The following is a 26,731-nucleotide window of genomic DNA, read 5'->3' as shown; positions in this document are numbered from 1 at the left end:
CTTTAAAAGTATAAAAGGAGGTGTGATAGGCGCAGCAGGATGCCATGGTATGTTGTTATTACTGGAGTATCTAGACAATATTGTTACGAAATATCAGTAGTATAACTTGCATCGAAAATATAATGCTCTTTAGCAGGATGAATATAAATATGTTTACGTCCCCTACAGAATGAGTTTGCGAAAAGCTTTTCACTCTTTGCAGGGCTGTAGCACCATGGAAAATAACGTACAAGCGGTTGAAATCGAGACTTCGCGATTGGTAATGTGCATGCATCGATGCATGTGTGTAGAGCTGTCAGCGGTGGATGGTTGTGATTCGAATGTATAAATGGCTAATGGTCCATCTATAAATTACGTTGCCGGGGATGCGTACTCTGTAGGTATTGGGAGTGGAAATTCTCATGGTCCAGGCTGCTCAGTACAGTTGATGCACTGTCATCGAATGAATAACTTATTACTAGGATTAAAAAGAAAAAAACGAAATCTAAAGTTTTTAGATGTCCTGACATGGTTGTGGCGACGTAAAGTTGGAAGCTGTAAACAAAAGAAGCGAAGCTAATTTGGTAAACAAATGGTTCAAATGGCTCTGAGCACTATGGGACTTAAAATCTGAGGGCATCAGTCTCCTACTTAAACCTTACTAACCTGAGAACATAACACACATCCATGCCCGAGGCAGGATTCGAATCTGCGACCGTAGCGGTCGCGCGGTTCCAGACTGAGGCGCCTAGAACCGCTCGGTCACAACGGCCGCCTTCTGGTAAACAATAAGAGCATATACTTACGGGGGAAGAAATATCAGAGCATCTGCTGATGCCTCGTCAGCGAGATGTAGCGTCAATCAGCAGATGAGTGCCACGAACGCGTGCAGTGCTGGGGAGAGCGTGGGGACGAGGAGGCGTCGCCCGCCGAACGTTTCGCGATATGGTGCTGCTCCTACCCCAGTGCTCTTGAAGACAGCCCTTCGCGCGCTCGGGAGGAGACTGCCGACTGTGGTCCAAGATATCGGTTGTCGTGAAGACTGGGCGCTGGTCATGCACAACGGATCGACCAAGACTTCAGCAGGTGCTCACGAGACGGTCAGGAGGTTGCGCAAATGCGCCACGCCTGACCGGTGTGGAGATGGCAGCTTGCAGATCATTTGCGATGGCCCGTAGTCGCACAGCGGTCATCTCATCCACGACGACCCAGTAGGCGGCAGTGGCAGACCACGGCAGTGGTATGCGTAAGGTTGGCTGCATTTTGGTGTTGTCACCAAGCAGGTAGCAGGCAGACCATCTTCGATCACCTTGTCGTGGTTTCACCGAAACTCAATAGACTATGTTCTGTCTAGTTCTAGTGGCACGGACAGTTTGGCAGCACGAATGAATGTATTTTTGAACTGCGAAAGTCTCGTTATTTAAAGGGCCGAGCCTGCGTCTGTGACGCGGTGGTACTGGGTGTATAAGCGCATTTGCTTTCGTTTATTGGCCCCGTCAGCACTCCTTGTCTCGCTGTGTTAATTCAGTAATTATTCCGAGTCTCCGAGTTCGAATCTTTCTGCCTAAGTTGCCGTGGCGCTGTGTGCTGCTCTGGGCCCACCTCGTAGAAGTTCTTTAAAACACGCACAGTAAAATTAATCTGCTGCGCAACACAACATACAACAGTAGACAGTAATTGTCAAACGAATTACGTACATTCTCATCGTAAGCATAAGTAGCCTTCTCATTACTGGAATCCTTTAAAAACCCGAATTGTGACTTTGTCAATATATTATTTGCAGTCAGATGGTTAAAAATCCTCATGTATATTAGTTTTCCTGAAGTTTCGAGAATGCTGGTAAGAGTGAAATTGGGCGGGAGTTTGATTGTATTTCATATCTCCTTTCTTAAACAGACGCTTAACTTAAGCACATTTCAGCCAGTGGGGAAGTGCTCCAGTGATAAACGACTGTTAACGGACCCGACCAGATAGTTCCGCGCTTTAGCGTGCAGATTCCGTGAGAAATACCGGCCCGCATGGAATCCACCCGATAGATTAACGACGAGGGCCGGTGTGTAGGCCAACCAGGATGTTTTCAGGCAGTTTCCCTCTTCGGAGTTGGTGGATACCCTGTAGCACTAACATTGCCAGATCCAATAATTAACATGCCAACATTGAGAAGGCCACGAAAAAGCTGATGATATACGACTGGTTATATGAATATCTTAATATGTTAGTAATATCGGAACAACATTCATTAATTAACCTTGTTGATATTTTAGCATAACGACTATTTTTCTATTTTAAGGATGTTATATTCGACATTACTTCTGACGTAGTGAGGTCATATTCATGTTACTGAAGGTATTTATAATGGCTGGTCTGAGATATTCCATGGCGGCATACACTGATCATGACAACCCAGCTTTTCAGTAAGTTATGAAGTGGTGCTACAGAAGAATGCTGAAGATTAGATGGGTAGATCACATAAGTAATGAGGAAGTATTGAATAGGATTGGGGAGAAGAGAAGTTTGTGGCACAACTTGACCAGAAGAAGGGATCGGTTGGTAGGACATGTTCTGAGGCATCAAGGGATCACCAATTTAGTATTGGAGGGCAGCGTGGATGGTAAAAATCGCAGATTCAGAAGGATGTAGGTTGCAGTAGGTACTGGGAGATGAAAAAGCTTGCACAGGATAGAGTAGCATGGAGAGCTGCATCAAACCAGTCTCAGGACTGAAGACCACAACAACAACATGAAGTGCTTGTTAGAAGGTTTTGTTACATTGCAAAAATCTGTTGCCAGTGTATCATTTGCTCTTAATGTTATCTGCTCCACTTCATCTGTGGTTCTACCAGTCTTCTCCTTTACTATAATGCCATATTGCATTACAGTTATTTTCTTGTGTGACTGTCTTTTTTTCACCTTGTAATGAACTATAGCTTCAACATCAGAGTTGTTTGTGACCGACAATTTCCTTTATGCCTTACGATGTATCTTTATCCTTGAGTAATCCAGGCTTTTTTTTTAATTTAGACTTTGGATTACTTGTGGGGGAGGGGGGCGGTCAGCTTTCGAATACATTTATGTGTTAATGAAAGAGTTGTATTTTTCATTCGTTTCACGAGCACTGTGTACACCACTAGAGTTCACGACGTAGAAGATTTTTTTTAAAACATAGCCAATTTTTGGCTTACTGACTGTCCTCCCCAACTCAGATTTGGTACATTTAGCATCCTGATCACTATCGATATTTAACATGGCATAGGTTTTGTAACATAGTTCTATTCATTAGATCTTTCTTTAAATTATTATCAAAACCTGTTTTTGAGCAACTAGCTAACCTAGATGGGCAGATAACGGTAGGAATTAAGTTAATTAATGATGTTGCTGAATGCTCATTTTTATTGAAAGAGTTTTTAGGAAGACCCATATTAAAATCACTAGCAGCCATTGCTTCATTTTTTTTAAACTGTGAAATATGCTGTGAGAAATTCGAGGTAATTTATAAACAGATTAAAATTACCGCAGGTCTTTGGTACACGCAAACTGTTATAAAGGATTTATTACGAAATTCTACTTCTGTGAGGCATGCTTGCATATGCTGCTCCAAGAAAAATTTATGTACTATTGTTCTTAAATTTCTGTCAGTGCCTGATGGATGCAGCAACTCCTCCGCTTTCCTTTTCCGTTCTGCAGATGCGAGATTCTAACATAAATTACGTCAACTGGGTTTGGGGATCTAATAGAGCAGTGCAAATAAGTAGTCCATTAATTTTACTGCTCAGTCCTTCGATATCATGAGGCAATGTGTGGGGTCTTGCCCACTCGTCTCGTACAAGGTGCCTAAAGGATGCTGCGTTCTCGGAATGCTATACAATAATTCAAGCAAATACCATTAGTAGTTTTATTTCAATAAGCAGATTGACAGTACTTAACTTTGAAATAAACAATGGTGTCGCAAGCGATGGGCGACATGCAAACAGTAATGTTCTTCGCTATAGACAGTGTCCAAACAAGCAATGAATGTGGATCACTAATAACTGTTCTTGTAACACTCTCTGCTAGGCCGCGCTAATACTCTTCGAATACTGTCCACTAATGTCCGGTCGAGGCTGCCGCGAGTGGCGCTTATATTCACTTCGGCTAGATGCCGCTCCCATTGTGGTGACATCATGGTCAGCGTGCTATTGGCCGACGTCGTTTCACTGCCTTCTCTTCTCTTGCGTTCCTCGTCTTCGTTTCGGCGCTTGTGGTTACGCCAGAATGAAGATAGCGGGCATTTCACATTGAGTAATATGTTATTGGATGGAAATAAAATTGCCGGTGACCGCAGAAAATTTGCAATAACTGAGTGTATTAAAGCAGTATGCTAAAATGTGTATTCTGTTTCTTGCTCAAACTGAAGGTTCGTTTCAGCCCTAACTTCCTTATAACTTGATTTACGTATGTGGTACCTACCCTGAAGAAGGTGCTGCTGTGACATATGTAACTGCTTTTGGTTTTACCGTGACGACATCGAGAATAAGTGACATAATATGTCCCTTTAAGTGAACTGAAATTTTATATTATTGGTAGCAGAACGAAACGACACGTGTTATTTCCTTTTAAAGTATTTAATTACATGTGTATATGAACCAGACGAACGCTTGGGAAGCAAACAAACGTCAGTCTTACAGTGCACATAACAGTAGGAGGCAGCATGCTTCGTCACTTCTTGTAACGCTAGCGGTGCTCCAACTGCAAACGATAAATCTTTCAAATCAATAAGTGTATCGACTGTAGGTGTTAGGCTATCATAACACAGAAAAAAACAACAAAAATGAACGACAAGGGAAAGAAATAAGCTGTCGGAAAATAACACCGCAATTGGATAAAATAAGTACTATGGGTCAAAGCGAGTTTTTCCTGTCTGAAGCTATAGACGATACCACTACGCTTACTATTAATTTGTCATAAACAATAAGTATTAAAAGTATTAAAAATATTTAAACTTCAGAAAGAATAACACAGGTTAGAATACGTTAATGGTCATCTCTAAGTGAGATACTTTGCATTGTACGCTATAAAACTAATCGAATCGTTCAGTGGGATTCACTAATTTGTTCGCAGCGTATGTCCCATTCACACCGCCCATATAGAACTCATCAGAGACAGAGAAAAACACGAAATAGACAAATATGGGGACAGGCAATAAAAGTTATTTTTCCACAGGAACCATACCGCCATTCACCTGGAATAGTTTGGAAATGCACGTGAAATATCAATCAGGGTTGTTGCTGGCCTCGCTGCCATCGAATGTCTAGTTCTTTAATCACTGTGCTCGCTCGGTGCACACACAATAGTCTATCTCTGAGCAGACGGTAGGTTGCAGAGGTAAAATTGGATTTAAAAAACACACACAAATTTCAGTTGTGGTAGAGTATATTTAAAGCAGCTTCATATTGTATGCAAGACTCAGTTTTACAACTTAAAATACGTACGACCCATCGCATAACACTCGTGTGCGCTTCCAGCTTCGGGAGTTGTGGAGTGCGTTGGCTCACAGCGCCCGCTTGTGTACTTATTGTTTACCATTCTCGTTCTCCGCCGGCCTATCTGCTTACACTCCTGAGTCATCCTTCACTGTCACCAGGCGAAAACAAGATTTTCACTCAGTATGCTGACCTGTCACTGCTGTTCATCGCACAGCCTTCATTCTCTGTCAAGTAGCTGCGCAGCTAACGCTGACACTGTCGACACTTGCTTAGCTCGTGTTTACAATAGCCACCATTGATTCTGTTTTAGATTGTATATACGCACATCAAAAAAAGTTTTGCATCACCTCGGTTCCGAGAGTTCCGGAACCTGTACAGAAAATTGGAATAGAGATCAACATAAACATCATTTCCGCCAATTTTATTGGTCATGAAAACCGCACATTGCATGTTGTACCACCATACAGAGAGACCTTCAGTGGAGGTGGTCCAGATTGCTGCACACACCTGTACCTCTAATACCCAGTAGAACGTCCTCCTGCATTGATGCATGCCTGTATTCGTCGTGGCATACTATCCACAAGCTCATCAAGGCACCGTTGGTCCAGATAGTGCCACTCCTCAAAGGCGATTCGGTGTAGATCCCTCAGAGTAGTTGGTGGGTCACGTCGTCCATAAGGAGCCCTTTTCAACCTATCCCAGGCATTTTCGATAGGGTTCATGTCTGGAGAACATGCTGGGCACTCTAGTCGAATTGTCATTGTCCTGGAAGAAGTCATTCACAAGATGTGCACGATGGGGACGCGAGTTGTCCATGAAGACGAATGCCTCACCAATATGCTGCCAATAAGGTTCCACTATCGGTCGGAGGACGGCATTCACGTATCTTACAGCCGTCACGGCGCCTTCCATGACCACCAACGGCGTACGTCGGCCCCACATAATACCACCCCAAAACAGCAGTGAACCTCCACCTTGCTGCACTCGCTGGACACTGTGTCTAAGGCGTTCAGCCTGACCGGGTTAAAACACGTCTCCGACGATTGTCTGGTTGAGGGCATATGCGACACTCATCGGTGAAGAGAACGTGATGCCAATCTTGAGCGGTGGATTCGGCGTGTTGTTGGGCCCATCTGTACCGCGCTGCATAGTGTCGTGGTTGCAAAGATGGACCTCGCCATGGACGTCGGGAGGGAAGTTGCCCATCATGCAGCTTATTGCGCACAGTTTGAGTCGTTACACGACGTCCTGTGGCTGCACAAAAAGCATTTTTCAACATGGTGGCGTTGCTGTCACGGTTCCTCCGAGCCATAATCCGTAGGTAGCGATAATCCACTGCAGTATTAGCCATTGGGCGGCCTGAGCGAGCACGTCATCAACAGTTCCTGTCTCTCTGCATCTCCTCCGTGTCCAAAGATATCACTTTGGTTCACTCAGAGACGCCTGGACACTTCCCTTGTTGAGAGCCCTTATTGGCACAAAGTAACAATGCGGACGCGATCTAACCGAGGTTTTGACTGTCTAGGCATGGTTGAACTACAGCCAACACGATCCGTTTCCCTCCTTCCTGCCGGCCACTGTGGCCGAGCGGTTCTAGACGCTTCAGTCCGGAACCACGCGACTGCTACGGTCGCAGGTTCGAATCCTGCCTCGGGCATGGATGTGTGTGATGTCCTTAGGTTAGTTAGGTTTAAATAGTTCTATGTTCTAGGGGACTGATGACCTCAGATGTTAAGTCCCATAGTGCTCAGAGCCATACCTCTTTCCTGGTAGAATGACTGGAACTGATCGGCTGTCTGACACCCTCCGTCTAATATGCGCTGCTAATGCATGGTTGTTTACATCTTTGGGCGGGTTTAGTGACATCTCTGTACAGTCAAAGGGACTATGTCTGTGATGCAATATCCACAGTCACCCTCTGTCTTGAGGAGTTCTGTGAACTGCGGTGATACAAAACTTTTTTTGATGTGTGTAGTTCGTCGTATTCTTAACGTAAGAAATTGGAATGCTAAAAGAGAATAGGATATTGGGAAGCTGGATACTTGACATATGATCTGCGGTTTAACTTCTAACCTTCTCTACTCTAGACGTACCTTAGAGCTTGTAATAGGTATATAATTAAAAAAAAAAAGCGCTCTAATCCAAGAAGCAATGCGATCAGGAAACATCCCACTGTTTCAGGTATGTCGCGGGCGGAGCTTACACGATACCTGCGCCTTTACGTCATAGTCTGTGCTTGGGCCCGTATTTACTTCTTTGCTTACTCAGGACACAAGATTGTGGTGGTCCCCAAGCCATTAGGTTGTCTGGTGGATAGTTTTTCAGGTACTACTGGTGTTTCATTTGCGAATAGTGCGCTGCGGGAAGAGAACCTGTCGATAAGCCTCCGAAGAAGTACGACTTCTTCTGATTTGAGTGTGATAGTCATTTTGTGAGATGTATGTAGGACGAAGTAGTATGTTGCTTGACTCTGCTTCGAAGTTCCGTTCTCATGACAAATGAACGAATCCGTGGCGTAACGTGCTTATGATATCTAGATCTTCCGCATCTTTTTTGTTAATCCTGCTTGGTAAAGGTTCGAGTGATTAACATTACTCGGGAACGAATGTGTTGTTGGAGACACTTCTTTTGCGGATGAATTAAATTTCTTTAGGTTGAAATTCATTGGAAGAATGTACATGCTTGTACAATTTGCGTTGTGATATTTCCACTCCAAATCGATCAGACATATATATATATATATATATATATATATATATATATATATATATATATATATATATACATATATAGTGGTGAGATTGTTTCTAGTGATTGATCGGCAATCGTATTATTGAACAACAGTGGCTCTTTCCCCTTGTTTATGTGCTAGGGGCTACCTTTTAAAAGGATTTAGCAACAATTGTGTGGTGTTAGGTCTTTCCTACATCATCCGCAGACAGCCTCACGGAGCTTCCGACGTTATTCACCAGGTCATTTTCTGAATAGTGAAGAGTAACTGCGCTGTAACTTTGCCCTGAGGCTAGCCCGAAATTACTTCCACATTTGACGATTTCAACTGCAGAAATCTCCAACCAGTGAGAGAAACGGTACCCTTCAACCAACAATGCAGTGGCTAACCAAACACTGAGATTGTTCATAAGTAAAGATACACGGCCCAGTCACATTAATGTGACCACCGCTTATGTTCGACGTCAACGTGCAGTACCCACTCACGGAGGGCAGGTGACAGCAATAGCAGTGAAGGGTATATAAAGTGTGTCTAGAGGACACGCAAAACTGTGCAGCCGTTGCCGTAATGCGGAAACGGAGCAATGTGTGTGACATTCAAAAGGGCGTGATCATAGGCTAAGTTTGAAACTTGTCACGCGCCGCCGTGGTTAAAGTATACCGTATATGGCAAAATGGCGCTATCCAAAACCGGCGCCGAGGCATCTGTGATACCACGGGCCATAGTTGACGGGTGAACGACGGCTGCGGAGATGTGTACGGGCGAATAAACGGGGAACTATTCAGCAACTGACACCGCAGGTGAACCAAGGGGCTACCGACAGTGTCTTCTCAACGACCGATCAGCGAACGTTGCTGCGTGTGGGCGTCGGCAGTAGGTGCCTTGTTCATGCACCTGGCCTGACTGTTGTTCATCAGCGACTAAGACTAGAATTTGCACGCCAGTACGGCAGGTGGACGTCCACTGAGTGGCGCCAGGTGGCCTTTGCAGATGAACCACGTTCTATGCTCCATCGGACGTGAAATGTCTGAAAGCAAACACCCTGCAACAATCGTCGGTAGGGTCCAGGCCGGAGAAGGGAATGTTATAGTCTGGCAAATGCTTCCGTGGCATTCCCTCGCTGATCTTGTCGTTCTGGAAGATACAATGGATCGACACAAGTATGCAGCTGTCCTTCGGGACCGTGTCCACCTCTACATGCAGTTTGTTTTTCCTCGGCACGTTGGCATCTACCAGCAGGACAGTGCAACGTGTCACACAGCTCGTAGTCTTTGTGCGTGGTTCGAAGAACACAAGGATGAGTTTAACGTACTCCGCTGAAAATCCAACCAGCCCCCACCCTACCCGGATTTAAATCTAATCGAGAATCTGTGGAACCACTTGGATCGGGCTGTTTGCACCACGGATCCTCAGCTGGCCACGGCACTGGAGTCGGGATGGCTCCACGTCTCTGTCTGTACCTTCCAGAACCTCAACTGACTCCCTTCCCGGACCGATCACTGTAAAAGGTGATTATTTGGGCTTTTGACAGGTGGCCACATATATGTGACTGGACAGTGAGTTAGCTAATATCAAGTACTGTGGAGCCACAAAATACCCTGAATTTTAATGAGGGCGTCGAGAGAATACTATTAGGAAAGATCTGCATAGTTTTCACATTGAGATATAATGGAAACTATTTATGTTTCAAAAATAATAAGTGAAATACTGCAAAAGAGTGCTGATTTTGTACTAATTTATATTTAGACAAGCTTATCTTTTGGTACAAAGGCTGGGTCTCCATGAGGGACAAACACTACGTGTTGTTATTAAATGTCAGTGGCTTGATGCCACATTGGTGGTATGGAAAGATTAGAAAATCGGTGTAGTATATGGACGAATTTGGAATGATACTGTAATAGTTTGCTCTCACCAGTTTGTTTCAGCGGGAGAAGTGACTATACTGTGTAGTGCATAAAAATCCAGTTCTGTTACAGAGGAGGAATCTTTTTGAAATATGAAGGTAAAAAGGTGTATTCGTTGAGGTGAAGTAGTATTCAGATATCATCGAGCTTCTACTTTCACAATATCAATCGCCCCAAGGTAATAGTAAGGTGTCCCACGTCAAGCTAGCTGAATACCGGGCTGATATCAGCACCCCGCCTCAGTTATACGTTTCGCAAACATTTACACGAGGGATAACTCTAGTAGCAGACAGATAGTGGTACACAAATTCCCTCCTTGGTGGGAAGAGGCGGCCACTCTCTACCACTAACATTGCTAAATCCAGTAATTAACATGCCGCGAAGATACCAGGCGAGGAAGAGGGAGGAGGAGGAGGAAATAGTGGGCATTACAAGGCTGTAACGAGAGTTATGAGCGTGAGTTAATGGTTCCAAAGTGGGTCCCAGATAGGTGAGGTGACCTATGCCATGGACGTGTTCATCACTCTAGGCATTACTCTTCTACGCTTTGCGCCCACACTAATTTCTGTGGCATGTGACGTGCTGAGCTGTGTAGGGCGGTGGCCACTGTGATAGTTAACGGTACGCTTGTAAGAAACGGCTCAAACATACTGATACCCTCTTTGATTTATTTAGATCATTACCTCAGCTGAAATACTATCCTCATCAATTGGATTGGAGTGACATGCTGTGACTCTTGTTGCCACGCCGTCGACTAGGCTTAACGGTGACTTCGGTCGTCAACACGGCAGTTGGCGCTGCTACTCATTGGGCACCCGCGGAACTGTGGCACAAGAAAATCCCCGTTCCTATACGACGCAAAGCAGGGGGTGACTGCTATAAGATACACTGATACACTGCGATCGACTCTTACCGACGTTCAGTAAAAGTTTTGAAGACATTTTAGCCCCAGTCGACGGCGTGGCGACAAGAGTCACAGCATGTCACTCCAATCTAATTGATGAGGATAGTATTTCAGCTGAGGCAATGATCTAAATAAATCAAAGAGGGTATCAGTATGTTTGAGCCGTTTCTTACAAGCGTAATTCTTTCTGCCCTAGCATCAGACAGTAATTTGTTCTGAAGTTCAGGCACAAAAAAAAAGAAATAAAAAAGAACCAAACTTACTTCTTCGACGTTTTTCATTACGCCGTAACGATCGTAAATCGTTAATTTGTGTTGAAGCACTACGCCTAGTAATTTTGGTTCGTACAATACTACGAGGGACTTTCAACAAGTTCAAAAATGGTTCAAATGACTCTGAACACTATGGGACTTATCTTCTGAGGTCATCAGTCCCCTAGAACATAGAACTACTTAAACCTAACTAACCTAAGGACATCACACACACCCATGCCCGAGGCAAGATTCGAACCTGCGACCGTAGCAGTCGCGCAGTTCCGGACTGTAGCGCCTAGAACCGCTCGACCACTCCGGCCGGCCCTTTCAATAAGTAAAGCAACACGTTTTTTTTCTTCCAATTTCGGTTGGAAAAATGCGGAATTTGTTGTGGAACACCCTGGAATATTCCCGCTTCAGTCCGTATAAGTTCGGGAGGTTCCGATAGGTGGCGGTGCTATACGTAGCCTGCAAAATGGAGTCTGTAACGGAGGTGCGTTCCAAGCAGAAAGCCGTCATTGCATTTCTTCTGGCGGAAAATCAGAGCATCGCAAATATTCGTAGACGACTTCGACCAGTAGAGTGTACCATGCGGGCGTACAGGCCCTCTCGGTGAGGTGGCGTAAGAACGTCCCATTGAACGGAGATTATTTTGAAAAACAGAGTTTTGTAGCCAGAAGAATATGGAATAATATGGTGTGTTAGAATAAAGAATAAAACCAATCTGATTTCAGAAAAGAAATGTGTTGCGTTACTGAGCGCGCCTCGTACACGTGATTACGAGGATGAAATATAAGTCTGATGTATCCCTATGAAATAATGGAGAAATTTTGTTAGTAAGTAATTTTGCTAAGCGTGATACTTTTAACAATTTGGTACGAACTTCAAAATGCATGAAACTCGCTTTGTTGGGTATTAAGTAGTCATCACCTGAAAATAGCCACAAGGCCGAAACTCATCAGTCATGATGAAACAGTAGACTTGCTCTAGACTGAAGTATACTAGGTGGAAAATGAAATGATGCACGAATTTTGGAGACGATGGAACGCGGCAAAAGGAAACTAATCCTTTCTCTTTTCCTGTCTCTTAAAACTACCCGTAAAAAAAAAGAACCGTCCAATTAGGTGGTTATGTGCCATATAAACAACTTTTTGTAGAATTAGAAACAATTCTTTTCTGGAGGATTAAAAAAAAACTCTCTCTGGGCCAAATTCATTTAACTCCGTATAGATTACGTTGATAAACAAACATGTGCTGTCTGTACCCCACTCTAGCACTGATCAGGCACTGTCATGGAAGGGAGCGAAGCAGTTTGAGAGTCTACCTTACGTGAACTTGCATTGCTAGTCTGGCGGTAATGGTTCAAATGGCTCTGAGCACTATGGGACTTAACTGCTAAGGTCATCAGTCCCCTAGAACTTAGAACTACTTAAACCTAACTAACCTAAGGACATCACACACATCCATGCCCGAGGCAGGATTCGAACCTGCGACCGTAGCAGTCGCGCGGTTCCAGACTGTAGCGCCTAGAACCGCTCGGCCAGTCTGGCGGTAGTTCTGGTTCCATGTTTGTCTTCACTCACGTATTACCGTGAAGGCTATTGATGTGTTGTAGGAGGTTTTGTTACTAAGTCTCGTGGATCCTTGTGTTTATCACGCTATCGGCATTGTGACGAGTGCATTGGGGTTCCTGAAAGTTGTGCCTTTTTCCATCCTTTGTTCAGGGCTTCTTTACTTCGAAGGGATCCAACGGGATTTATTGCTTCCTCGTTTATTTCTCGCTCTCCTGTGCAGCATAAATAACCTTAAAAACGGTAAAACATTTTACGACATGGTCTTAAAAAGCAGTGTATTGACATGCTTCTAACAATGCGTGTCTGATCTAGATGCAGTGAGTGGGGCCACTCGGCGTACAACTCAAAGAGATTATTAAGTGGCATGTGAAGAAGTGAACCATTCATGTGGATAGCGGACTTGGTTCGGCGGCCTCCACAAGTACAAATTTTGTCAGCCTGAGATACAAGCGTCTTCCTCTCTCTCTCTCTCTCTCTCTCTCTGTGTGTGTGTGTGTGTGTGTGTGTGTGTGTGTGTGTGTGTGTATGTGTGTTTGTTTGGGGGGGGGGGGGGGTGTCGAGCGTAAAGTTTCAGCCCCTAGCGCGCGCGCCCTCTGGTTTCGTCCGGCGAATCACGTCTGCGCTTTGTGTTACTTAATAACTTGGCGTTCTGTGTCACTTTGCTTGCATACACAGAAGCTCTTAATCAAAAACTCGTGTGATTACATGCTGTTTCACGTAGCGTTTGGTAAATCTTGAGCCTCCAGTTCTTTGAAGTTTGTTTCAGTTTGAAGCAGTGAATTTTTCGGCTGGTGGATATAGTTTGTGTCAAAAACAGGCTTTTGTTCTTTCCGTGCATTGAATGAGTCAGTATCTGCAAGGGATTGACGCAGTTCCGGAGCTCCTGTGTTTTGCTCCAAACAATGGGAGTATGAGTGTGTCCCATTAATTTTTTTTTTTTTTTTTTTTTTTTACTATACGTCGAGTTAGGGTGGGGGCAGGGTTGCCGCGATTGCTAAAGCACTGGATTAACAGTCTGGAGGAGAGGGGTTTAAATCTGTACTTACGTTTCTCTAAATTGCTGAAGGCGAATGCCAGGACGATTCCTTTCCAGAAGGATATCACTGATTTCGTTTTCCATCCTTTCCCAATCAGAGTTCGTTCCTTGTCGTCAAATAATTTCGTCGTCGTTAAACTCCAATCCTTTCTTGTGAACTTCGTGGGTAAAAAGCTACAGATTTAATTATTTCTTGCTGTGGTTTGGTAACGCGTACCTCTACCGCGTTATTGTATCATTACTGACGAAAATTAAATTAAATCCATCGACAGATACAAACTGGGTCTCGGACTGGGCACGAAATAGGATCTTGACCGTAAAGGGGTAATTCTGTAGCGACTATACCTGTGCTCGCTCTATTTTTAATGTGATGTGAGCCTCAGGATTTTTGTTCTATTAGCAGAGTATTTTCCAGTGCCGACATCATAACTGGGTTCCAGGTTGGCTGGTTGATTGGGGGGGGGGGGGGGGGGGGGAAGTTACCAAACAGCGAGGTCATCGGTCCCATCGGATTAGGGAAGGATGGGGATGGAAGTCGGCAGTGCCCTTCCAAAGGAACCATCCCGACATTTGTCTAAAGCCATTTAGGGAAATCTAGGAAAACCTGAGCCAGAATGGTCGGACGCGGGTTTGAGCCGTCGACCTCCCGTAAGCGGGTCCAATGTGCTAACCACTGCGCCACCTCGCTCTGTGAGTTTCAGGTATGTACATATTTGTGAACATGAGCACGTAAATCTTTGCGAGACTTCCTCGTTTAATTGGTGCATTAATTAACAATTCTGTTAAGGAAGTGCACGTATTTTTCAAGTACTGAAACTTACCTAGTACTTGTACAGCAGGATGTGGCCAAGCTCGATAAAACTGGAAAGTTTAGAGTTTTTAACATGACACCAGACCTTCAGTACGCAAACTCAGAATACACATCGTGATTTTAAAATTCCAAATAATTCTCAATGTACCTCAAACGTTTTGTTGTTGTGTTTCATCTAAAGTACGTGCAATAAAATGAAAAAAAAAATCTTAACAGTCGTAAGCTACGTTATCTGGGGAAAGTTGAAGAATTGATATCTGTCTAGGGTCTGGTAGTATTTGTGAAGATTAGAGCAGGAACTTCTCAAAATACAGTAGAAATGTAAAATTTTTTGCAGAGAATTCAAGATTAATTTAAACTGCGTTTTCTTTTGCTTGTATATTAGCCGTCGACGTATGCTGTGCTTTACGGGTGCTGCGTATGACAACAAAAATGGTCCTGGTACGAAATGAAATGGCACCCCAAACCATAACCCTCGGTTGTCGGGACGTATGGCGGGTAACAGTCCGGTTGGTATGCCATCGCTGTGTGGGGCGTCTCCACACACGTCTTCGGAGTGGAATCTCATTGACTGGAGTAGAATTGTCTTTAATGAAGAGTCCCGCTTCGAACTGAGCTCTGGTGGCCAGCGAAGATGTGTCTGAAGACACCCCGGACAGCGGTGGGATACTGATCTACCAATCACGCGCCATATGTCCGACAACCAAGAGTGAGCCCCTCTGTTAGAGAGTATTCGGTGCACTGTCTGTTCTGACACACTTGGGCTCTGCCCAGCAATAAAGTCTGATATTAGTTCCGCCACAGATCGCCGCCTGTCCTGTTTTACGAGTCTGCCCAGTCTACGTTGTCCGACGTCTGTAATGAGAGTTAGCCGCCCAACCCTATGACGTCTGGACGTGGTCTCACCATGATTTCACCACGTGTTGAAGACATCACAGCACTCCTTGAACACCCGACAAGTCGTGCAGTTGCCGAAATGCTCGTGCAGCACGCCCACTGATACTGCATGCACCGTGCGTGTGTCTGACTAGCAGTCATTCCTCGCCGGGTAAAGTTGCTATCTCCTAGAAGGGTTTATATCGATTCTAAGTCGTTGGTCGTAATGTTCTGACTGAGCAGTGTACATACCTAGGCGATGAATATGAATTTTTTGAAGCAGTGTATCTTTTGTGTAATATGTTTTGAGGCTCCTTGGCATCCCTTGGCGGCTGGAGCGTGAGAAGAATGATTGCTCTTAAGCCTTTGTTCGAACCATAACTTGTCTTATTAAATATTCACGGTGTCTACTGGAGCTATACACAGCGGGTTGAAGATTCGCAGATCGGAATTTTGTGAAAAGGCTTTCACGAAATACTAGGCATCTTTCTTAGGACGTCTTCCACTTGAGATTTTGTTTTAACAGTTTAATTCTTCCTCATGGAAAGCGATGTGAATATTGGCGATGCCCTTCCTTGTGTACAGCTCATGTATCCTGTTGGTCATAAACTTCAGCAACATGCAACTGTTGTCTGTACACAATCGTTTGTTCAAGCAATCTCCTTCGTATACAAACGGCAGCTTGTCAGTAACTTGCCTAGTCGTCCAAATCTGTCATTCACTTAACGCATATGTGAACCTATATTTATTCTACTTCAACACCTTACGTAGTGTTACTCCCAATTATTTTTATAGAATGAGTGAGTACAGTTCGCGCTAAAGAAATGCTGTAACCTTTGACTAAAAGCTTAATCAGTTACGGACTGTACATACCCTACATTTCTATAAATGACTATTTGCACAGAATTGAGAGTTAGTCCCATATCAGACATGTTACTACGATGTTTACTCTCTCTCTCTCTCTCTCTCTCTCTCTCTCTCTCTCGTTGATAACATCATCACTAGGAAGTCTACAACATCGTCATGGTCCTTAGGATAGAGAGAGAGAGAGAGAGAGAGAGAGAGAGAGAGAGAGAGAGAGAGAGAGAGAGAATGAGGGGGGGGGGGGGGGGGCACTGGTCGGCGTCAAAGAATTAGTGAACAGTGTAGTACTAGCTGTTTATATTATTAAATAAGTTCTTTTTAAGAATGTAGGAACAAAACGTTATTGTAGGAAGTTGCTCTATTTTAAACAGACTGTCCTTGTACGCAGGACAGTGAAAAATCTCAGTCCGCCCATTCTAAGGTAGGTTTTCCGTGATTTCCATAAATTACTTACGTTAAAAGAAGAGCGTCTTTTTTTCACCAGACACTGTACAATTTTTTAAAATTTTTTGATGGTACAGCTTAACCTACTGTTACAGTATAACAATAATTCGAAAAATTAAACAACCATGAATAGTTCCACACAAGCCCGTAAACATATGCTACGCGATAAAGGATATATTTCATGTACAACATCGTATACAGACTGACATCTTCATGTCATCCGTTTGCACCTTACATCTGCTGTTACAGTTTTATCTTAATTAATATCTGTATGGGCATGGTTGCTTATGACATCTAACAAGTTTGTTTTGCCCACAGTTGATTGCTAACGCCGTTTCTCGATGTTTGTCACGTGCTGTAATTATGAACACTTCGTTTTACATTACTAAGATACTACATTTTGAGATTCGACATTATATTACGTTTTTTAATAGTATTATACTGAATATATACGATGTAAATAGCTTTTGTTCAGTCCATGAAATACGTTTCGACATATGTAACGGTGCTGATGTGCGCCACCGATTTATTTATATAATACGTTTTTCACATAACAATTACTTAGAGACAGAGATATTTTTGAAATCGTGTGGATAGTTGCAAGATCCTTGTATTTTTATTCTCCGACTGACTGACCGTTAAAAATTTTTCCACGCAAACTGCACATGTGACAGTTCGTTGAGTGAATGCATAGTGTATTTCGTGGGAAATATTGCAAAGTTTGTTTTCTTAGTGCTTCTGGCTAAATGTGAGATTTAAGTAACGTGGTAATGTTTTTGTCCTTATAATCACTTTCACGTCGTGCACCTTTACATTTTAGGTGAGGAGGTTTGACGACGGTGCTTTGCACAGGTATGCATGACACGTGATTTTTAAATTAATGGCAAGGATGTAGCCTCATATGTTACTAGAGGTGAATATTATGTCTTTGTCATGGTACGTTCAGTATAGTTGCGTGTTTAGCTTTTTCTTTTCTCTCTATCTATGGTGTGTTATGTTTTCACTCACACTTCAGAATTGGCAATGCTTGAAACCGGTAGTGTGAAAAACTAGAAATAAAAAATTTATACACAGTCTGATGGAAAAAAAGTCGTTTTTAAAATTTATTGAGGTTGTGGGGACTGCGCCGAAGTAGTTACGTAAATTAAATGCTAGGACTATCTCTGCTATAAGGTCACGGCCATTTGGCTGACCCCTTGTCGAACTAGACCTGTAAATGCCTGTATATATGAATCATTTGTCAGGCGCAGAACTGATTTATTTATTTTTTGCTTGGTTTTGTTAATTCTTGGCGGCTCGAAGTGTCGCGTTTCCAGCGTGCTAAAGTGTCTCAGAGGCTGCGCGCGGTGTAAACGTTGGTATACTTGCTGGCTGAAGAGCTGTTTCGTGAGGGAGGCGTGACAGACGAGGGACGGGGACAAGAAGCTGCGCTTGATACGGGACAGCAAGAGCCCTTGGCTCTGCGTGCTGTACATATTCCGCCTCCTTCCACTCGAGCCCCCGTTTGTGGCGCCCTACTCCCTTTCGCTTTGATTGTACGTACATAGGATCAGACCGCAGTCGTTTAATGCTTATTTCAAGAAAGGGAAGCATTATTCGCCGCTCTGCGTAAGCATTAACAGATAATTGTAAAATATTCGAGAAATGGAGTCAGCAGAACGCATCAGTCCCGATTTCAATCTTAGTACACAGAATTCCGTAAGAGAAGTGCCACTGGCTTTTTCCAATTATTATGACTGGTAATTAATTTTAATGGAGGAGGGAAATCTGAATACATGATTTTTTTTTATATACGAAGAGAGGCGTCGCGGAAAAAACTGAGGTAATATTGACAGGGGAAGCTTCGAGATTTATATCATAATTATTTAGTTTCTCCTTATTTTCATTTTACCATTTATATCGTTTCGGAACACACGTTGGTACTATTTCAGAACTAATGGGGCATCTGCCTTTTTCAGGTCCAGAAAGACGCATCCAGGCCCAGTCGTACACCTCAGCGATAACCCGCTCGACGCAAGTAAGGTAAGATTCAGACGATGATTGTTGACGAGCAAGATGCTAAAAAAATTTAGTAATTCAGCTCGCATGCAACAAAGCTGTAGAGAGATTATCTCACGTATATAGGGTGAATCACCTTAAACTTGCATCGCAGATATTGCGGAAATGAAAAGTGCTACTGATCTGCGATTTTCACAGAACGGGTTGGTAGTCAGGGAATCTTATTTTTAGCCAGTCAGCAGATGATGATGATGATGATTACACTCAGAAACTGTATTTTTTGTGTAAACATACTTTTTTAAATGGAACAATGCCTAGTGACATTAACAAACTAATAATAAGGTTAATTAGAATGTCTTTCGTGTTTACTGCAGGATTCTAGTGCGAGTCGTTTACGAGATATCGTAATTTGACAAGTTCACACGCCGACACTTTTACAATACCTGTGGTAGCACACACTAAAGAACAACATAAGTGCATACAGTATTTACGTGGATACTGACCAGTAACGAGACAACTGACCATCACAGGCTATGTTCAGAATGAACACCGGGAGCGGCAATACACGCTTCCAGTATGGTACTGAACGACTTTTGCGCACCTGTTAGCATTTCAGCGAATATGTCCGAGCAGGCTGCAGTAATACGTCCTTGCATATGACCGGTTGTAACTGATATGTCCTTGTAAACAGCATCTTTGAGCTTTCTTCAAAGAAAAAAGTTAAATCCGGAGTGAACGGGCCGTCCAAGGTGCAGGTACTCTGCGTCCAATCCAACGACTTGGAAACAAATTGGAAATTTGTGGTAAGTCTTATGGGACCAAACTGCTTACGTCATCGGTCACTAAGCGTACGCACTACGTAATCTAACTTAAACTAACTTACGCTAAGGACAACACACACACGCCCGAGGGAGGACTCGAACCACCGACGGGGGGAGCCGCGCGATTTGGAAATAATTCGTGAAGACATGCCGTAGTACTTGTGCACTAGGGGCTGGACAGCCATCATATTGGTGCCTCAGGTTCCTCCTAATCTGCAGAGTCTGTAGAGACGGTCTGTTACGAGGCTGCGATACATGTGCGCGTTCAGTCTTCCGTCTATGAAACACAGGCCTATGAGATGATGGTTACAATCCCACACCACACGTTTACACCCCATGGACTTTGACTTTTCTCCTGTCAAGGCCAGCAGGGGTTGTCCACGGACCAATAGTGCATGTTTCGGTGGTTTGCGTGACCATCATTGGTAAACGTAGCTTCATCACTAAACAAGATACAACGTACATCTGGAGTATCCTGTCTTAAATGTCCCTGTACAGAAGTTAACACGATTCTCATAACCGTTTCCATGCGGCTCTTGATGGAGGGAGATATGATACGAATGGAACCTATGTCGATGGAGAATGCGTAGGACACTTGCCTGACATGTTACTTCCTCTTGCGATTGTGCGGGAGCTAACGTGCGGACAACTGCAATAGCATCAACAACATTAATTTTCCCTTCTTATGTCGTCACTTTGTTTCCTTCTGTTACGTTGTCTAGGTATTACACTACCATTTTCACGTAATTGGTTAAAGAGGTTGATAAATAATAACCAAGATGGTTGACTTCTATTGGGATATCTTGCCGCAAACACCGTACAAAAACGAAATGCATTATTTCTACACTCTCCATATACTATGTCTGTTTTTTCTGCTTTGGTAAATCTCATCGTCCACTTACCCCCTCCTGCTTGGACTGTCACACATTGACTATTAACTCAAAGAATGCACAAGCACACTGTAAGCAAACAGAACTGCGTCGTACCTTGCAGCTACGCAGGTTGAATGACACAACCAAGTGTCGGTGTGGAAACTTTTCAAAATACGATATCCCGTAAACGACTCGCACTGGAATCCTGCAGCAAACACCACTGTCATTCTAATTTACCCTACTTTTAGTTTGTTAGTGTAAATAGGCATTGTTCCATTTGAAAAAGTGTTTGTTTGCATAAAAAATACACTTTCTAAGTAGTATTACAATCTGCAGCTTGGCTGACAGTACGAACCCATGGCCACCAACCCATTCTGTGAAACCTACACATCAATAGCGCTTTCCATTTTCGCAATATTTGAGGCGCAAGTTTTAGGTGATTCACTCTGTATATTGATGCTGCTACTTCTAATAGGGGTAAAGCGGTTGATCGGTCAGAAGCTCAATGAGTGCAAAAAGTTTTACATTCTCACTGTCTTCATTGTGGTGTATGCAGTGCCAACCTTGTGTGAATGCTCTGAGAAGCTAACCATTTCCATATCACAGCATCATCCTCCTGTCTGTTGAATATCGCGTCTGTAGCACGTCATCGTCGTGGTGTAGCAATTTTAATGGCCATTAGTGTATTTCGGTGAAGTTTCACTATTGTCAGTGGGTTCATTTCATTTTCTGTCGAATAAGAGGTAAACATGGATAATAATACATACAGATTTGTGATTATATTCATAACATTTAACATCATCTATACCTCAACAGGACATTCTGATGTTCATGTAGCTGTCTCCCATTGCACCACAGCTGCTATTTTGATACAAGTTGTCATCTGCAGCTAGTGAGATTTTCTCTATAACACTGACCTATACTGAACAAAATTGTTAGTAGTAAAACGAAAATATTAGTTTTTTGGTTTATTTTGCCCTTTGTTGATGTTACATTACACTATATCTTACTTCCTGCTGTGAGCACTGATACGTTATTTATCACTTAACGTTTGTTTGCTATGTTTCTGCAATTGTTTCCGAAAACATTTCTACCTGATAGCTGTGACGACATGTTACTTGAGACAGACTTTGTAAACTGGTGTATGCGGGGAAGGAAGCGGGTATATTTTTCGTTTTTGCTTATTTTTGTGCTTTCCGGGTTGTCACGACTGTATGAAACACCCAGAAACAAGCATTGTGTCGCTATTTATTAAATATTCAGCTGTTCCACCATTCTGATTTATATGTTCTGGGCGGAAAATCAGAACTTTGTTATGACAGCAGGTTTGTCAACAGACGTTAATGCTGACCTCAAAAGTCTTAAATGCAGTATCAGACCTCCACAAAACCTATTCAGTGAACTAAATTACCACATACAAAAGCTATAGTAGAATGGGAGGAAATAAAGTTTACAAAGTCCATCGCAAATAAAATGTGCTCAGAACTAAAAAGCAGAAACGTTTCCGAAAACACTTGCAATAACCTAGCAAACAAACGATATAAGATAATTAACATACGAGTGCTGACAGATAACGTGTAATGTAACATCAACAAAGCGTAAAATAACCAAAACAACAGTAGTTTTTGTTTAATATAGGTACTGCATTACAGGAAAAACTTTATTAGTTGCAGATGACAATATGTACCAAAACAGCAGCTGTTGTGCAGACGACAACATGTACCATCAGAATGTCGTGTTACAGTGTAGATTTGTTAACTGTTATGAATAAAATCACTATAATCCTAAAACTCTAAATTTTATTATGCGTATTTAACTTGTTATTCGACAGAAAATTATATGAAGCTATAGATGATAGTGAATCTTTACCAAAAAATGTATGAATGAATAATAAAAAAATGTTTAAAGCCTCAGTCCTTTCCCAAAACATATTCTGTTACCCTTGTTTGTCTGTTCAAGGTATACCAAGGCCGTTTAACTGATCCTCCATGTTCTTACAATACCTTATAGTCTTTGTTTCCCATATAGACGAGGGAAGTAAAGTAACTGCGTTGTATACGTTCATTTCTTCTCCCTGAAATCTAATTCCTTCTGCAATGTTTCTCTGTAGTTTCCTGCACTGCTTCTGTATGTGTATAATGAATGACATAGGGCAATAGGCTACAACGCTATCTTACGTCCTCGTCAATAATTACCTCTCTTTAATGTCCTATGAATGGTATTTTTTATTTATTTATTTACTGCAGTCTTGTTTGTATACGAGCCGTACATAGTCTGCATTTCTCTGGACTTTATACCTGATAACTTCAGAATTTAAAAGTGTATATACCAGTCAACATTGTGAAAAGCATTTTCTAAATCTACAAAAGCTGTAAATAAATATTCATCTTTCTTCCTTTTCTATGAGTATACAGTATAGTAGGAAATACCCTACTGGCCATTAAAATTGCTACACCACGAAGATGACGTGCTACAGACGCGATATTGAACCGACAGGAAGAAGATGCTGTGATATGCTAATGATTAGCTTTTCATAGCATTCACACAAGGTTGGCGCGGGTAGGCGACACCTACAACGTGCTGACATGAGGAAAATTTCCAACCGATTTCTCATACACAAACAGCAGTTGACCGACGATGCCTGGTGAAACGTTGTTGCGATGCCTCGTGTAAGGAGGAGAAATGCATACCATCAAGTTTCCGACTTTGATAAAGGTCGGATTGTAGCCTATCGCGATTGCTGTTTATCGTATCGCGACATTGCTGCTTGCGTTGGTCGAGATACAATGACTGTTAGCAGAATATGGAATCGGTGAGTTCAGGAGGGTAATGCGAAACGCCTTGCTGGATCCCAACGGCCTCGTATTACTAGCAGTCGAGAATACAGGCATCTTATCCGCATGGCTGTAACGGATCGTGCAGCCACTTCTCGATCCCTGAGTCAACCGATGTGGACGTTTGCAAGACAAGAACCATCTGCACCAACAGTTCGACGACGTTTGCAGCAGCATGGACTATCAGCTCGGAGACCATGGCTGCGGTTACCCTTGCCGCTGCATCACAGGCAGGAGCGCCTGCGATGGTGTACTCAACGACAAACCTGGGTGCACGAATGTCAAAACGTCATTTTCTCGGATGAATCCAGGTTCTGTTTACAGCATCGTGATGGCCGCATCCGTGTTTGGCGACATCGCGGTGAACGCACATTGGAAGCGTGTATTGAACAGTGGACGTTACATTTCAGATGTGTTACGACCCGTGGCTCTACCCTTCATTCGATCCCTGCGAAACCCTACATTTCAGCAGGATAATGCACCACCGCATGTTGAACGTCTTGTTCGGGCCTTTCTGGATACAGAAGATGTTCGACTGCTGCTCTGGCCAGCACATTCTCCAGATCTCTCACCAACTGAAAACGTCTGGTCAATGGTGGCCGAGCAACTGGCTCGTCACAATACGCCAGTCGCTACTCTAGATGAACTGTGGTATCGCGTTGAAGCTGCATGGGCAGCTGTACCTGTACACGCCATCCAATCTCTGTTTGACTCAATGCTCAGGCGTATCAAGGCCGTTATTACGGCCAGAGGTGGTTGTTCTGGGTACTGATTTCTCTGGATCTATGCAGCCAAATTGCGTGAAAATGTAATCACACGTCAGTTCTAGTATAATATATTTGTCCAATGAATACCCGTTTATCATCTGCGTTTCTTCTTGGTGTAGCAATTTTAATGACTAGTAGTGTACATGATTAAATTAGTAAATGGTTTGCGGATATACAGTGCGCAAAATTGGTGCGGAGGAGCTGCTACATCTGAAAGCAACAATCCCTGTAAACCCGGCTGGACATGATGTGAACTGAACTTTGATTACAGATACAGGGACGTCATTCCGTACTGTTTAAACTCCATGCCAAAGCTCATAAATCATATTGCCTGCCGATTACTGCAGTGCCAGCCTATCGGGCAACTACGCCCTGATATTTTCAATACTTGTCAAGGCAACAACAATCTGTATAGAGGTAGGTCAGGACAGCAAGGGCAACATGCGGTGTTGCGTTATCTTTTTCAAATATGTCATGAAGACTTTCAAGATTTGGTAAATGCATCGGCCTTATATTTTGTACGTCTTGCTTTCCAAATTACCTGCTGCGCCACCAGAGGTGATAGTGTTGTGTGATGGCTAATACAATCCCCCCAGGGGCTCAGCGTTCCTTTGCTGGGTACGGGCTTGGCGACCCCGGGGTTCCTGAGCTGGGGACTGGTAAGCGCCGCCCGTCCCCTGTCACCGTAACCTCTGAGCATGCTTCAGCGACCACCGTGCGGCGCGGCGGTGGAACGTTGTGTGTCTCAGGGAATGGGGATCTTGGCTTGACCGCCCGGATCGTGAGGATGGAATAAACCTCTATAAAAAACCCCTCAATCTCAAGGTGTGCTGCGCGCTGATGAGATGCATGGCTGTTGAGGTGGAACAGTCGATAGCGGGCAACCTCTGGGGAACCTGCCGCACCTCAGTTGTATAAGGCTTACCCAGGCATGCGGGGCTCTGTCTGGGCTGACGTTTCGTTCCCTAGCTGCTCGTGGGACGCACATGGCAACCACGTATTTCCCTTCACCAACTTCGCAATCAGTCAAGCGCATGAGGGAGGCTAGTCCTCCAGATATGCAGATGGAAAAGAGTAACAGGGCTCATGGAGTCGTAACTGACAATGTTTTCATCGTGATTAAGAGGAAGGAGGGCTCATTTGAAAAAGTGTCTCCTTTCTACATACATAACGGTTTAGAAGGACTCGCAGGTACACTGAAATCTATCAAACGCCTGAGGAATGGTACCCTGTTAGTTGAGACTACTAGGGCATCGCAAGTGGAGCTGCTTCGGAAGTCACCCAAGTTAGGCGAGTATGATATTACTGTCGAGTTGCACAATTCCCTCAACTCCAGTAAAGGCGTTGTCACCTGCCGTGATTTAATGGATATCGATGTCGACGAGCTGAAGCAAGAATGGGCAACACAGGGGATTGTAGACGTGGAACAAAGGACACGTAGAAATAATGGCGTCACGGAGAAATCTGCCACTTTCATTGTGACTTTCAATTCGCCTGTCTTACCTGAATACGTTCTGGCTGGTTTCCTCAGACTTAGGGTTCGGCCTTATATACCTAACCCTATGCGCTGTTTCAAATGTCAGCGATTTGGCCATACGACCATGAGTTGTGGGGGTGAACCAACCTGCGGTATCTGTGGCAAGGCAGCCCATGAAGCTGGGACCAACTGCACATCTCCAGCGCTGTGTATAAACTGCTCTGGGAGCCATCCCGTCTGGAGCAGAGACTGCCCCGTCTTTGCGGAAGAACGAAAAATTCAGGAGATCAAGGTGACAAAGAGGCTACCTTATGTGGAAGCCAAAAAAGAGTATAGGGCTACAAAACCCCCTGTCTTTGCCACGTCCTATGCCTCCTTGGTGCACAACCGTGCGTCGCGAGTCGACGCTTCGACGCAGACCATGTCCAGCGTCGCAGTATCCTCCACCAATACCTGTACCTGTGTTTGTACTTGCCAGAGCACTCCCACTAACGATATCGCTATTCAGGCTGCTCCGCCTGCACCCACCGCTATTGCAGAGACAGCTCCAGTGAAACCTTCGAAGGCCCTCCAGAAACAGAGTGCCTCTCCACTTCCCCCATCCCCAGCTTCCACAAAGAAAACAGGACCAGGGAAAGGGGCACGGCGTTTGACGTCACGCCTGCCAAAGGCACCATCGGATGTCGTCATGGCATCCCTGACTGATGAGGAGGACATCGTCATGGAGTTTGATACCTCTTCCCCAGAACCTGGCAGCCCCTCTGCTGCCACTCGCTCTACAAGTGCCTCACCAGCGCGGCGCAAAGACAGGGGGAAATCTAAACCGAAACGCTGATATGGCTCCCATACTTCAGTGGAATCTGAATGGAGTCAGACCTCGCCTTGCAGAATTGCGGCTGTTAGTACAGGCAAACCCCATTTGCATCTCTTTGCAAGAGACACATTTTAAAGCGACTGACACGCCTGTACTTACGGGGTATCGCATGTACAGGCAAGACGACCTGACTGGTAATAGGGCTCAGGGTGGGGTGGCAGTGTTCATTAAGGACACATTCCACTCCTCACCTGTGACCTTAACCACGACGCTACAAGCGGTTGCAGCTCGGATCCTGGCCCAGGTTCAT

General features: G+C 43.9%; 1 protein-coding gene across 3 annotated transcripts in view; it reads left to right on the top strand.

Annotated features, from left to right (window-relative positions):
* Nucleotides 1–26,731, top strand: part of LOC124721331 (syntaxin-binding protein 5) — a 1,049,372-nt gene that overhangs the window by 646,631 nt on the left and 376,010 nt on the right. For all 3 annotated transcript variants that reach the window (XM_047246245.1, XM_047246244.1, XM_047246243.1), the window contains exon 5: nt 18,797–18,860. In XM_047246245.1, the coding sequence (XP_047102201.1) occupies nt 18,797–18,860 (64 nt within the window). The remainder of the gene's footprint in view (nt 1–18,796; nt 18,861–26,731) is intronic.

Source organism: Schistocerca piceifrons, chromosome X, assembly GCF_021461385.2.
Source record: "Schistocerca piceifrons isolate TAMUIC-IGC-003096 chromosome X, iqSchPice1.1, whole genome shotgun sequence".
Lineage (NCBI taxonomy): Eukaryota > Metazoa > Arthropoda > Insecta > Orthoptera > Acrididae > Schistocerca > Schistocerca piceifrons.
The sequence above is the reverse complement of the archived record's forward strand: the minus strand, read 5'-3'. Positions and strand labels throughout refer to the sequence as shown.